The sequence below is a fragment of the Apostichopus japonicus genome, chromosome 16 (genome assembly GCF_037975245.1).
Source record: "Apostichopus japonicus isolate 1M-3 chromosome 16, ASM3797524v1, whole genome shotgun sequence".
Lineage (NCBI taxonomy): Eukaryota > Metazoa > Echinodermata > Holothuroidea > Aspidochirotida > Stichopodidae > Apostichopus > Apostichopus japonicus.
Genome location: NC_092576.1, coordinates 6,665,001 through 6,680,200, shown reverse-complemented (window position 1 = coordinate 6,680,200; position 15,200 = coordinate 6,665,001). Strand labels below are relative to the sequence as shown.

The 15,200-nt window shown below is 35.9% G+C and overlaps 2 protein-coding genes across 3 annotated transcripts in view; both read right to left on the bottom strand.

Moving 5' to 3' along the window:
* Positions 1 to 5,437: 5,437 nt before the first annotated feature.
* Positions 5,438 to 13,121, bottom strand: LOC139982607 (uncharacterized). Its single transcript, XM_071995553.1, has 10 exons — positions 12,599 to 13,121; positions 12,010 to 12,044; positions 11,341 to 11,380; positions 9,587 to 10,977; positions 8,913 to 9,121; positions 8,457 to 8,524; positions 8,237 to 8,298; positions 7,819 to 7,867; positions 7,545 to 7,570; positions 5,438 to 7,082 (listed from the first exon to the last, which is right to left on the bottom strand). The coding sequence occupies exons 1-10, from the start codon at positions 12,669 to 12,671 to the stop codon at positions 7,020 to 7,022; spliced, it is 2,016 nt and encodes a 671-aa protein (XP_071851654.1). The 5' UTR covers positions 12,672 to 13,121; the 3' UTR covers positions 5,438 to 7,019.
* A 1,128-nt stretch (positions 13,122 to 14,249) lies between these two features.
* LOC139982614 (uncharacterized) overlaps positions 14,250 to 15,200 on the bottom strand; it is a 35,140-nt gene continuing 34,189 nt past the window's right edge. Inside the window, exon 6 of one of the 2 annotated variants that reach the window (XM_071995578.1) lies at positions 14,250 to 15,056. In XM_071995578.1, the coding sequence (XP_071851679.1) occupies positions 14,884 to 15,056 (173 nt within the window). In that variant the 3' untranslated portion in view covers positions 14,250 to 14,883. The remainder of the gene's footprint in view (positions 15,057 to 15,200) is intronic. The other variant, XM_071995575.1, reaches the window with a different exon arrangement.

Sequence of the window (15,200 nt, the reverse complement as noted above, 5' to 3'; positions counted from 1 at the left end):
TCGCGAAAAATGGGGTGTCTGACTGACACTGACCGTATCGTTGACAAGTAGCGCGGGGGGGGGGGGGGGTACAAGGCAGATGTCGAAATGCTCTGGCTTCAAAACCCATCCAGTTGGAATTTCAGCCACTATACCCCCCCCCCCCCCCAATCATCAGGCCTTAGGTACGTCCCTGATTGTAGGACGCATATGAAGAAACATTTTAGGACGTATATTAGTAAGCATTGTTAAGACGTATTGTAGGATTTTGATTGAGTCGATTATTTATAAGTTTATTTGGTCAGGAAAACCTGGTAAAATTAGACGTACTACTTTAAGAAATCCGATTTCCAGTGGTGGGTTAAAAACAGTCCATCTTAACAGCTTCATTGATGTTATAAAATGTACTTGAGGCGAGGCGATGACAGCGATATCATGAAGTGTTGCATTATGAAAATTATACTTCAACTTTGATCTAAGGAATTTGGGCAATCATCGTGTATTTGTTTGTTGTTATTCGTATGAAGACATTAAGACTACTGATAAGTTATTAAATGATGTTATCCATGCCTGGTCCCGTTTGGCATTTAAAAACCCAACTTGTAATTTCAAGGATCAAATCATTTGGAATAATCATTATATTAAAGTTGATCATAAAGTTGTTTTTTATAAAGCCTGCCAGGACCAGGGGATTACATATTTAAAAGATTTATTAGATGACAAATATTGTTTCTTATCACACTCGTCGTTGACAAAAAAGTATAACTTTAATTGTCCTCTTACAACGTATTATGGTATTATCCACGCAATTTCCAGTCATTGGAAAGAATTATTTACTCATGGTGATAACAATGGGGTGTCTTTACTATTTTCTATTCATAACATGCCATTCCTTTCACGTTATACATATAATCAGCTTATCCAGAGATTTGTAACACCACTGAAGTCAATCTCTAAATGGAATTTGCACTTTAATATAGGTGAGCTTCAGTGGAGAGATATTTTTCAGATTCCTTTCCAGTCACTTAGAGATACTAAGATTCAAAACTTTCAGTTTCTCTTTATACATCGTATTCTAGGTACTAATTATTTACTTTGAATGAATAAGGAGGATAATCCAGGGTGTACGTTCTGTGGTGAAAGAGATGAAACGTTAGTTCATTTATTTTGGGAGTGTAATATTACCTCCAACTTTATTTTAAATGTTGAGCAGAAAATATTAAATAGACAATTTGTTTTCTCTAAGCAAGATATATATTTTGGTGATCGTCTTCAAGTAAAACGCCCTATGAATTTCCTTATCTGTCATATGAAGTATTATATTTATCATGAAAAAATGAACAGTGGTATTCCAGATACAAATGCATTCTTCACTAAGTTTAAATTCTTACTACAGGTGGAGAAATAACTTCATAAGTGTGAAACTCGCTCTCCCATTTCTTACAATAACCTTGTCCTTCTCTTTTTGATGTTTAGGTTTTCGGGGTCACTATTTATTTGTCCTAATTCACTTATTAGTTGATTATCTGCTACGTGGGAATGTTTATTATATATTTCGAAATTCGTATTAATCTAATAAACTTTGTTAATCGATCACTTTAATTTTCACAATTATGTTCGCTATTAAGAAATGGCTATTATTTATTTACAAAAATGGAAAAACAAAATTGTACATTGAATTCAAAATTTGAATAAAAGATGGCAAAAAAGGCTTTCCGTTACTTGCAGGTGAAGTTTTCTTCTTGTCGCTACAAAATGCAGATAGTAATGAAACGTGATACCTTGTTATCTTTAGCTGGACCTGAGATCGGTGAGTTCCATAACAACTCCCGGCTGAGACGTCTATCGCTGCTATGTACACTGTGTTGCGGGTATTGACCGTTGCTGCATGTTTGGCTGTACACTAGTGTCTAATTACCGACGGCACAAGCTGTATGTGTATTTTCTGGGATCGAAGGTGGGGTCTAACACTTCTGTTACACCTCATTCGAAACTAGGTCAGATTACCGGCATCATAAGTTTCTTTGTGCGCGAGTCTTCAATACCTTTAAGTAATTCTGAAATGTGAATGCCTTGAAAACCAGACTAAACGTCGAAACATTGCTAGAAGGCTCCTTTTTTCTAGAACAACAACATATCAAGACTTAACGTCTGCATAAATTCCATCCTTTAAGTAGCATACAATACCCTCGTATTTAGATATCTTTTCTAAGCTGCTCTTTTAAGGCCTAAAGCGGTCTTAACTTGCTTCCCCCCCCCCCCCACTCCTTTCCGTTTTCACTCTACGGGTATACTTAAAGTTAGAATTCACTTAAAATAAAGATTTCATATGGAGTAAAACTTTCGTATTCTAAAATCTGAACTCAAGTATTGATTGCATGTCAAATAGGGAAATGTATAATCGTGTAGCTATATGATCTAACCAGTTATCGACGATAACTCTCTGTTTTAATGCAAAGTGTAAAACTTAAGAAAATAATAAACACGTTACACAAGTATTTGTATGGTATCAATGAAGTGATAAGGGTTATATTGAACTGCCCCAACCAGTTAAAAACTCTGACCAACTGTAATCACCGAGCCATATCTGTTTTCTGTTATTTTTGTTAATCCAGTGTCCTGGCTGGTTTGTGGTGAAAGCCTCCTTGCAATGAATGTACGCTGACGTCATTTTTGAAGCGCCCTTGTTCCATAATGGCCGCCATTACAGTACGTAGGTGTGAACACATAATTAGAAACTTCCTGGAATTCGGGGAAAGGTAGTTTTGACTAGTTATTTCATTGAGAGTGTTAGAATATTAGTCTCTACTATGAGGTCACTGCAAATCTCCAGGATTTATTTATCCTTTAACATGTCGCAATTAATCGCCTTCAGCAATTTTGAAAGCTGTTATATACCATTCGACTCGACCCGCTTTATTTTAAGTGGTGATTAAAACCTATCCTAAAAACGTTTAGAATCCTCTCTAGATAAGCTAGACTTCAGAAACTGGGAGGAGGCTTCGGCTCTTGAAGAAGGACGGGCTCCCTAGTTTAGCCTTCCAGCCTCCCCCCTCCCATCCGACCACCCCACCCCGTCCAGTGAAGTCAGTTTCCCTTTCTCCGTTTGTTCTTGTTTATGATTACATGCTTCCTTTCTGATTGATTTGCTTATTGTCTAGATTTCACCGTTTTAGATACCCCTATATTGTTTTGCTTTCTACATCCAACAACCTGCCGCGGGATTTATTGTCCCCCCCCCCATCTTCCCATGGAACTCGCGTTTAGAAATATGGAAAGCTTGTATTCACATGGCTTTTTATTTTCTTTTAAAAGTGTGGGTGTGGGGGGATCATGAGGATTGGACCGAGGTATTGTTAGCCGACATGAAATCTGAGTGCAGAATGGTTGTAAGCACGAGGGGGCGAAATACGGCATGCAAGCTGGCATATCGTCTTCGCCTCGCCAGATATGACTTTCAAATCTCTGTTGATACGTATTGAATGCTCAAACCAGTATGAAGTCGCTTGTAATTGCTCGTGTTGAGATACCTATTATTAAATAAATTTTTAAAGGATCAAACAAGAGGAGGAATTTGCCTTTTGTGACAAACCACAAAGAATGCAGAAGCGTCCCTCTATTACAAATATACCCCTCCGTTCAGCCAGACAACATGAACGCACTGTTATTCATTGACTACACAAAGTGTTAGTTTTCAACAGCTATATATGTAGAATGATTAGAGATGTGGTGTTTGGAAGCGGGCGGAGTTGGGATCTGGGTGGGGGCTTCTTTGATCTTATTTACTATTTTTTTTTTTGACGAAATACTTCTAGATTGTACGAAATATTATACTCCCGTATTTTAAAAAAAAATTGATGCGCCGGAAAAATGGGACTTGGTTGTGTGAGGAATTATAAAGAAACACTCCGGGTTAGATTGAGGGAGAGAGAGAGGCGAACGGGGGTATTTATAGGGTGCTAATGCACATAGAATAGGAAATGCCTTAGGCAAGATGTTAATTGCAAACAATAATTTGTGCCAGATTTTAATTCCACATTTCTTTCTCTTCACATTTCATTTGTTTAGTTTTCAGTCGAGTATAGAAGCCACCTTATACTATATCTTTACCCGTGGCGTATACCAATGTTCGGATCGTTGAATCAGAGCCACATGCATGATGTCTCTGAACTTTCAAAGTCTAGTTACGACGTTTTGAGCCAAAGAATCCCATATACGATATATATCAATTCAAAATACTAAGGCTCTCACTTTACATGTTTCGTCTCGAAAGCTTTCCGCTTTACCTTACCGCGTACGGTTTCCGCGTACAGAGCGGGAAGCCCGGGTTTGAATCCCTGTTAAGGCTGGAAGTTTTTCACTTTTCCTGATTTTCCAACTCATATATATATAACTAAATATATATATATATATATATATATTTATATATATAACTATATATATATGTATATATGAACAGTACCTAACCTTTATCTGAAAGAACAATGAAGTTGTTACTACTTATACTGTTAGTAGTGTTTGAAGAGTGTTTTGAAGCAGGACATGTGAAACTACAGAGAGTTTTGTCCCAACTGCGTGTTCGTTGACTATTCATAGCCACTGCCCTCTTCATTTTGATCTTTTGATCGTTATTATCATTATATACATGGCGCCACCGAATAAAAGTGACGAGATATAAAAACAAATTGCCTGTTTGTGTATATCAGTGGCGGCGGAACCGGGGGGGGGCTTGGGGGGCTCAGCCCCCAATGAAAAAGTTGAGGGGGCAAATGCATGATTAGCCCCCCCCAATATTTACCAAGGCTCCGAAACGTGCATCTGCCCATTTTTCAATGCATACTTGTCGATCTGTCCGATGCACACGTATACTATATAGGTGTAATAATTTTAGTAATTGCTGGGGGACCCTGGTCCCTCGGCCCGTCCCCTGGCCATAGACCACATTGTCACCCCAACCGCGTCTTCACGCCCCGTGAAAAGTGGAAGCAGTTAGTGTGAGTACCGGTAAGCGTAACACAACTTCGTCTTAGGCCAATGACTTGCCTCATTTCAGCCAGTTCTCCAACATCCCCTTACTTAGTGGCGGATCGAGCGTCCATATATACAGTCAGGGGGCGGATCCCCCCCCCCCCTCCTGACGGACTCAAATGGACTGCTGGCGCCCTTTTCAGCTTTTCACTACTTTTAACTTATTCGCGATTATTGACTATTTTATTGCGCTCTCATATACCTATTGACATTTGTCATATTCTGTTGGTGTAATTTTCCGACAAAATGGCGACGACACCTATTTATTCTCCGTTCATCTGCAAATTAGCAAGGCCCGGAAAGGGTCATTTCCTGCAATCTAGGGAGTAACTTTACTCAAAAATTTTCTGTACGCTCCGCGCCAACCTGTGGTGGCGCTCCGCTTAGATAGTGTCGAAAGCGCCCCTTCAGGCCATTCTTGCCCCCCCCCTGACCAATACCCCTAGCAACGCCACTGCCCTTACTACACTCAAAAACGTCTTTGCGAGTACACTACGAGTAATAGCTACTCTCTTAAAACACCATCGAATATACAAATTACAATGTTTTTACAGACTTTTACGTGCAATCTGAGAAATTGCAGGCTTGAGACCCATATTTTAGGGCTAGGTATTCGCAGCATAAAACACTCGAAAAGTGCCGTTTCCGGCCATCTGGGGGTTTGAAAAAACCCAAAATTTTCTTGTACGCTCCGCGCCAACCGATGGTGGCGCTCCGCTTAGATAGTCTCCACACATTAGCCCCCCAATAATTTTTCCGTTCCGCCGCGCCTGGTGTATATTGTTTATGCCAGCCTTACACAATGAAACAGTGTTACACTGAGTAAGCCTAAACAATCACAACGGTATTACCTAACCGCTCCTGTAACACCCACGATAACAATTAACTTCAGTGCCAAGTGAACAGAAGACATATGATGAAATAATATTAATTGGGGTAGTTGAACTTCATAACTAATGTCAGGCACTGTGCAAAGGAATGACTTCGTCGAATCTAAGATATAAAGATATTAACCTATAGTTTGTATTGTTGTCTAAGTATTTCTTTTCTTCAGGAGTATTGCCGATAATCCATCGAAAAAGACTAATTTTGTGGTTCCATTGACGATTTCGTATTTAATTGCTTAATTCGTATAGAAAGGAGTTAAGCTTTTTTAACTTCTTACATAAATTTAATTATAGACGAATTGATGAGATCAAGGAGAACAAACTAGACATGTTATTCGTTAACAATGGAACAAGTTTACACAACAATGTTACAGTATATAATAACAAGAAATGCAGAAAATTACCAGCTATTTGACTAAGTAAATGAATAACGAAAAACCGACTATGAAATTGTTGACAATGATATAAATAACGGGAAACTAATGGAAAGCCAAACTATCTCACATTAAAGAATTCGAAAATAAAATAAAACTTTCCAAAAGTATAGCTGCAGTCATTTTGTACGACTTACATTAGGTTCTTCAAAAGAGAATTGTTTAAAATAATCCAGCCTCCACCGGAATTCGAACCCGGGCCTCCCGCTTTATATGCGGACATCCTAACCACTATGGCTATGGACGCTGATTGTATGTCCAGAGGTTCGATACCAGTAAGGAAGGTCGTAATTCCACTGTAGGCGCTTGTCACCTGTTTCGAAAAATACTATTTCTGTTTTGGTGACGTATTTGCCTTGCTGTAGAGATCAAACATGATGCTAACCAACTCGAAATCATTTGTGATTCCTAAAGCCGGATCTCGAAAGAGATACGTTAAACAGAATTTTGTTAATGAAATGGAGGTTAGCGACATAAGCAAATTAATATATATATATAATTGATTTCGTATTGAGTTGGAGAAAGAACAATGACAAAATTTCTCCAGCCACCACCGGGATTCGAGCCCGGGCCTCCCGCTTTATATGCAGACACCCAAACAAACTAGGCTATGGACGCTGATTGTATATCCAGAGTATTAAGTTAATTCAAAGACATCGCAAACGAGGCAAATGTCATCACTTCCTTCTGATCAATCATCTATTGGACTTCCAGTATCCGGTACAGTGTCCACCTCGTCCACCTCATTTGTACTCTGTTAACGAATAGAGATGTGTTTTTTTATTTCCTTTTTTTTATTTTGTAAGAAAATGAAATACAAAAATTGATTGGAATGGTATATTAGTATAACGAACTAATCGTACTAACTATTCAGAATAGAAATTTTAGCAATGGCCATTTGGCATCTGAACAATAATTTAGATATCTATATACATTATTAACCAAATTATGCATCTTTTGGTATTATGTAAACAAGCTTGTTCAATCATCATAGGTGTCCCCGTCATCATGGTAGAAAGATCAGTTTTTTTTTTAAATGAATGTATGCTTCAAATTAATACGTTCATAACAATGACCACATAAAAAACGTGGCAACAAGGCAAACGCCCCACTTAACTAACGAGATAACTAGATACTGACTGTACCAACCATGTAATATTTTGAATGCATTGAAGAATACCTGAAAAGTTTCCAAAAAAATATTTAAAGCAAATACCTTTCCAAATTTGTTCTTCACCAGTTCTAAAAAAAATAGAAAAACGTAGCATGCTAATAAAAAAATGTAAGATGAGTTTACACTGAAAGCAGCAAGAATCATCCAATGGAACAATTACACAAAGCAATTAGAAAATATGTGAAAACAGCAATGATTTATTTACAGATGTAGTTACTAGATCATTTGATTTGATCGAGATATTGGACAATGAATTTGAGTAATAGTAAGAAAATGCTCTCTTTAAACACAATCTGATGATTTCCGTTACACATACCACCGAGAGATGTTTTTTTCTTCCTCTGTGTGTTTTTAAGCTGGAGGTCCTGTGGAAAGAATAAAAATATTTCCATCAACTGTCATTTGAAAAGCAATCAATATATTACAGCAAAAGAAGCGAAAACAAGAATTAATGTGCGTATGTATGTATGGGTGTATGTGTGTATGTGTGTATGTATGTATGTAATATATATACACATTTATATATATATATTTACATATATATATATATATCAGAAATGATGATGTACAAATATGATACGTCTAAATTTTGTAACTATCAATTACAGCGAATGAGTCATCAAAGGACACACATATACATATATATGTACATGTGTACAAACAAAATATACATATAGGCCTATATGTATGAACAACTGATTGTGAAATAATTAATTAGGAAGATGCAAACTTACATTCCAGAGACCAGATTGCATCTGCAACACGAATTCCTTGCCATCAGCAGAGTTCCAAAGAACTAGTGAATAAGTAGTCGTAAGTAAATGTTTACATCTCATATTGGAAATGAATTACATGTTTAATCAATTTTGAAGCATTGAAACATTGTTGTCTTCTATATTATAACTTTTGCCAGAAAATTCAAATTAACATATGCAAATAATCGAAAAGTTGTACCTGTGATTTCCTTCCTTAAGAATTTGGTGCAGTTTTTTAATGACCCCGGCATTGTTAATCTCCGAAACCTACAAAAATACGGAGGGAATTAACATTTTGCACTTAGTACTCTGAATCACGCAACAATAATGCAACAATAAATAAAATAGATCTTTCATTGCAGTTAACATTGTTTTTAATTGAATTTGCTAGATAAACCAACACAATATGGTGCGAAGAACACATTAATATACCAATTTAATGCTAAATATTTGGGAATAACTTCACAATATATTAGCTTACTTGAAGTATCTTTGGTGTACAATACCACGCGCAGCAAATATTTGGCATTCGTGTTTACTGGGTTGTATCCGAAGGTCTCGTGCAGCTCGGTAATCCAGCCAATTTAAACAAACTACCTTGTTAAAATTTTATTCACAGAAACAATACAAATATGAACTTGTAGAGAAAACTCACTGTACGGTCTCAAGATGTGAACAATGGTTGCAGTACATCAACATAAGCTCTGCCTCCTCATTTTTTATCTTTGTTTGTTTTCCGTCAAACGTTATCTTTTTCACCGTTTCCAAGACAGGTATCTCCATCCCGGATGTAATTACAAGCATGTCTTTAGTAGACAGCTCAACATCTACACAATTTGTGAAGGATACATCTTCTATGGGTATCTGAAGTTTGAAAAAAATACCATGTTGAAATACAAAGCTACAAGTGTGCTAAGAAAGAGAATCCATAAACATGGAGGGATGTTATAATATTGACTTGAAAATGTGTATGTTTGATAGAATTTTTTCTTTCTAAGATTATTGTCTAACAGAAGACTGTCTTTCCACGAAAATCATCTTCCCGAGGAATTTATTAATATTTTGTTTATATAACGATGTTTTTTTGTAATGTTACGTAGGTTAAATGTGTCCATAAATAATTAGGATCATACCTGCTTGACCTTGCTTTACTTTTTATCTGCATGATGTACTGAATTTAGCAAACGTGTTATCTTAAACGCATTGTTTTCTTTATGTGCCTTTTTTGCTCATTTCAGTTTGTATAATAAATGTTATTTGGTGGGTTAAACTTATAAAACTTGTGCGTTTGCACAGTTTGCAATCTCAACTAAATCAACAAACTCCTACCTTATTGTTAGAGGCAAGTTTTAGCAACTCTATTTTAGACCTTTGCAGTAGTGGATACTCGCATGTGGTAATGTCTACATGCTCACTACAAAACTTAGTGAGAGAGTCCCTTATCGTCGACAGCTTTCTATTCAGTTCATACTTCAGCCATGTAGCAGGAATCTCCATATCTCTGTAGCAGTTGATAAATGTGTCCAAAAAATGTTCGTTGAAATAGGAAGCAAACAATGGAAGAAAACATATTTGATTCAAATTTAACAGTTTTACGAAATGTTCTAGTTCCGTTTTTTCCATATTCTCTGTGTTTTTTGCTGCGTACAATTCAGCTAATATAGTACATTGAACCTCTTCTTTCGATTCAGTAGATATCGGGTGTCGAAAGAGCCCTAGTCGTTTGAAAGGCTCATAATGTTCGGTTGCATGTTGATCCTGGTCTGTTGATAAAAACTTAGCAATCACTTTTCCCTTTTCCCGGGCCTCTGTTTCGCTAAATATTAAAACATCTGCGTGATGCCTTGTTTTATTTTGGTGGTGTAGCTCAAAGCACTTCAATAGGTAGCTAAATATAGAAATCCAAGATTTAGGTTCTCTGTTATCAGTTTGCTCACATATCAAGTGGATATAGGCAACAAGCAAAAGTGGTATTTTGCACAATTCGTTAAGAACCACATTTTCAAGAAGTTCTGTCTTAACTTGTTCAACGAATTTCTTGCCCTGTTTTCCTACATAATTGTGGATGTACGCTTTACGTGTCTCTTCGCTAAATGCTGTCAATCTGAATCGTTTTGAAGAGATAACGATAGACTTGACAAATTCAAATGACCTTGTAGTGATTACCACTTTACAATGTCGAAGAGTCTTTTTCTTTAAGATGTCTGTTAACCAAACCAGTTTTTGATGTCTTTCTTCATAATCATCGAGTATTATCACAACTGACTGACAATTTATGAGGACTTCTTCTATATCGGTGCTTGAAATTTTTGAATCCTTAGGCAACAGTGCTGATTGAATCGCACCATATAATGAAGAAAATTTTGTCAATTCGTTAACTCGCAAAAATATCACTACTTCTACTCCCTTCAAAGATGATTTTTTATCATTTTCACACCATTCCTGTATCAGCTTTAAGGAGATCATTGTTTTGCCGTACCCTACATCGCCTTCGATTATTACCACCGTTCCAGTAACTTTTACAGAACCTATAACGTTATGATGAGAATCTACTTTCTCCCAAATGTTGTTACCAGTGAGCTTTTCGGTCTTCATAAACTGCATGTTATTGTCACAAAACAGTTTACCGACTTGGAAATGTTCATTTTGATCGACATGTACTGGTCTTAAATCATTGTAAAGTATCCCATAGTAGTTCCGTAGCGTCTTGACTAAGTCATCTAACATTGGAAAAGAAAGAATAAAAATGTGAATATATATATATATATATATATATATATATATATATATATATATATATATATATATATATATATATATATATATGAATCTCCCTACACATTAATTATCCCATGGTTTAGATTCAAAAGCATTCTGACCTAGTCACATCACCATAGAAATGAACATACTATGACATTAATTCAACAATTTATCCCATAAAGTTATAATCAAGAATTTTTTTAGGCGACCGGTTATGTTTGGGACTATGAAGTAGTGTGGTTTACAAATGAACAAACGTAACTTTAAAAGATATTGTCTATATGGGCATATAATCATGATTTATAACTGCAAGATATATTTACCTAATAAAAGTATGCCGTTTGAACAAAGTTGATCTGCAGGCTGTAAACACGAATATAATCTTACTATAAATAGTTCAAGACTAACGAAAAGTCCATGAATAAGTTAAATTATATATACATATTATGGCATGTATTTCTTGAAAGTGGACATAAACCGTAAGTGTTCAAAGGAATAAAAACAGATCAAATTAAACTAGATTTTCAAAGAAACAAATTTCATCTGATTTAAGAACAAATAAATGGCATTGTACCTGAAATTACACTGAATAACAAGGGTGATGCCCAACATAATTGAAATCTTAGACTGACGAAGCTACATAAAATTCAATGCGCCATATTACAAATAATATTTGGTAAAATGAAACTGATATGTCCTGTTGAGCGCTCTTATAGTATGGACAATTATTTGTATCCTATTGATGATCTTTTTTAAACAGTGTTATTGTGTGAATGCCTCAATTGTGATCATGTTATCTCTTATTTACACCTAGGATATGGTCTTAATGACATAATTAACGGTTTCTTCTCTCTATCTATGTCTCTCTGCATAAATTATGCTTACTAGGTATCTGGGCATCAGCTTAATCCTAAGTTTATAATATTAAACAGGCCATGAACATAGAAGTCTGATTTTACAAGTAAAATAACGTAGGAATGAAGGTAATTTACCTCCGTTATATTTGGTGATGATAGAGACGTATCTCCTGTGTCGAGGAAAATAGTGAAAGATGACTCATACAGCTGAGTACTACTTCATTTAAAAAACGGGATCTTGGCATATATGTTACGCAGGATTAAATAAGCGTTATACTACGTACCGTACTCTGTAGAAACCCAACTTATTTAAATTAAATTACATCAGAAATATTAAACAGTTCAAATCAGACGGTGAAATAACAGTAAACACGATAATTAAACAAATAGACAATTATTAACAGAGCTTTTATCTTTGCTTTTCAATGTTTTTAATAATGGATCAAACTTTAACAGATTATCATTCTCTTCATTTGTACTCTTCAGCGCGATGATCGTTCAAAATAAAATAAAAAGTATGATTGTATTAAATACCATGTATCACGATGCATATTAATAGGTTGAGTGATTTTTAGCAAACTTCCGGCATCCATTCAAATCGCATTTTGTCTCCTAACATGATCTTACATTAAATAATATAAAACACCGGCACTCTTTGAGACCGAGGGAACATTCATGTATTTTTTTCAGTGAAAATTTGTAGCATGAAAAGATGGTAAATTACCTGCCGCTGCTTGTTCGCCGCTGACAGTCACGTTCTGAAAAGCCAATATGTTTGAAACGTGTACAAATTGCATTGCTAAAAGTGACGTTTTCAGATTTGACAGTTTCACTGTAAGCCTGCATGTTTCCAAATGGTTTATATTCCATTTAAAAAATCAGGAACTGAAAATTGTATATATTAACTCTGAATTGTACATATGCTAACGTTATCCCTGTTCATAAAAATCTTGTATTGGATAGTTCTGGAATATATTCCTTCTTCTTTCACTAAGTTTGTTTTGTTTACGATGCATAACAACATAACACAACACGAATATAACTGCTTGAAAACAGAACACTTAGATGTTATTTGAAGAATTCATCCTACCGATGTCAAATTAACTTTATGAATTTACACAGCCCAACATTTCAGAAACTTTCTTTTAAAGTGTAAAATTACCGCATTTAATTCCATAATGCTAAATATGAGTCATTGAGAGCATTTGAACATCGCTGGTCAAGAAAATCTAGCTCTCGATGACAACAACTGGCTAGCCTTTACTTTTATAATAAAACATCACAAATGCTAAGTTTGGTGCTTGGTACTGCGTATAGTACAATGCGTTTTATATGCTAGCTTTACACACACACATATATATGCATATATATATATATATATATATATATATATATAACCCATTTGGATAAGACGACAAGAAATGAAACTATAAAATAATCATACTTGTCTTTCCTTTGGTGTTTGGTGGCTGAATTAATACACAGCAGGAACATACTCTTTGTCCGAATTGAAACAATTGAAAAATAAATGCATATGGTATATCCTACCAGTGGAATCTCTTCTGGTAGCCGTGCAATGGGTTGTGCATTAGTCATGCGTTTTATGTTGCTGTAAACTAAAAAGAAATAATAATAAACTTAAATATTTAAAAGCTACTCAGTAAGATTATTTTAATCATCAATAGATGCGTTACCTTAAATCATAGAGTGGCTTGTAAAAAATATATAACATTGAGGGAAAAAACTGTACTATTTTTGCGTGGGGAATACATGATCACCCGCATTCGGGGAGCATAGGAACAATTAAACATGTAGCGGATGAAGGAGTCTATTGATAGAACGATGTTCCTAGAGACATAAACAAGTATTAATTCTTAATAAAGATAAATGAAGATGAAAACGAGGAGACTAAACCTTCATATGCTGAAATTTATATCAGAAGATTAACAGAACAAGTATTTATTTGTTTTGGGGTTTTTCTTCGTAAAGATCTATTGTTCTTGTTTTATTTTTTTTTTCTTCATATTTAGAGGTTTTTATTCATTCGTCTTTATCGAAAAAGCCTTTACCGAACTCAAATCGTATCTACAAATGCTCACCGCCGCGCCGAACAAAGCTCCATTCTTCAAAATTGCAATCTCGCGATGCGCCGAGTTGCCCCTACAGAACCGCCATCGTACAGGAAGGAGTATGGCCTCCTTTATACTCACTTCTGAATTATGCTAGGTTTTGGGACTAAGGCTAGACAATCCAACCTATGACACTTGTCACCATCTCAATACGTTACCGCTGGCGAATTGGTAAATTGAATTCAAAACGTTGTACGTGTGTTCTCTTTCTAGCTTATGGGAGGGTTCAAGTTTTATTCAGACAAGGCTATACTGGGTTCACACGCAGTCATTAAACCAGCGATGGAATGTCTAATTCTGGTAAATTCTTCACTATGAGAAATGTTTAGGTTAGCTTGGCTTAAAGTCAGGACTCATGATCAGTTATCCGGAAACTGTCGTTTGAAATTTGGAGTTTACTTTACGATCAACTATAGGTAATGTGGAAGACCTTTCAAATTCGTCGCTTTGTTCAGAAATTCCTTCCAGAAAGTGTCTTGTCACTTGTATAGGTAGAAAATTGCCCTTCTGTGAAAGTGTGGCGCCTTCTACACTCGCGGTTTTGTAACGACTTCAGCATTTTGGTTTGCGAAACGCCAATGGGGCCTTGGTGACAAATCTGAAAGGGTATATACTGGCGACTTGGTGACGAGAGCGTGTTGTGACAGTCTCGAGAGCTTTGTGAATATTTTAGCACTGTTCGTTTGCGTTCATGTTGTGGGAGTAGTTTTACAGTTTCACAAAAAAAATCTGCTCTGGTTCGACAATCAGTACAAAAACAGGCTACGTTTTCGATTTATGTTATGTGGGAGGCAAAATCATGTAAATCAATTTTCGTGCCGTTTTAAAGAACAGCCAAATTTCGTCATTGAAATCAGCCGACTCGCTTTGACGTTATTGGTTAATAATTTAACAAATATGTTACAAAATATTCCTCAAAAGTATGGAAGACATTACCTGTCCAGATGATGATACCAAGTAGTACCACGACAGTGGTAGCAGCGAGGTTTATCCCGAAGTGGTATCCTATATCCAGGTGAACACTTTCATCAGACGCACTGCTCGTTACTGTATCTATTGGAGGAATGTGATATTTCAATCAGTTTTCCAAAGTAATTTATTAAGCAGAAACAATAAGATCAAGCTAATAATTTACAGCAACACTTTGATGTCAAGTAACCACATTGTAAAGTAGTTTTCATCACACAGATATAGTTT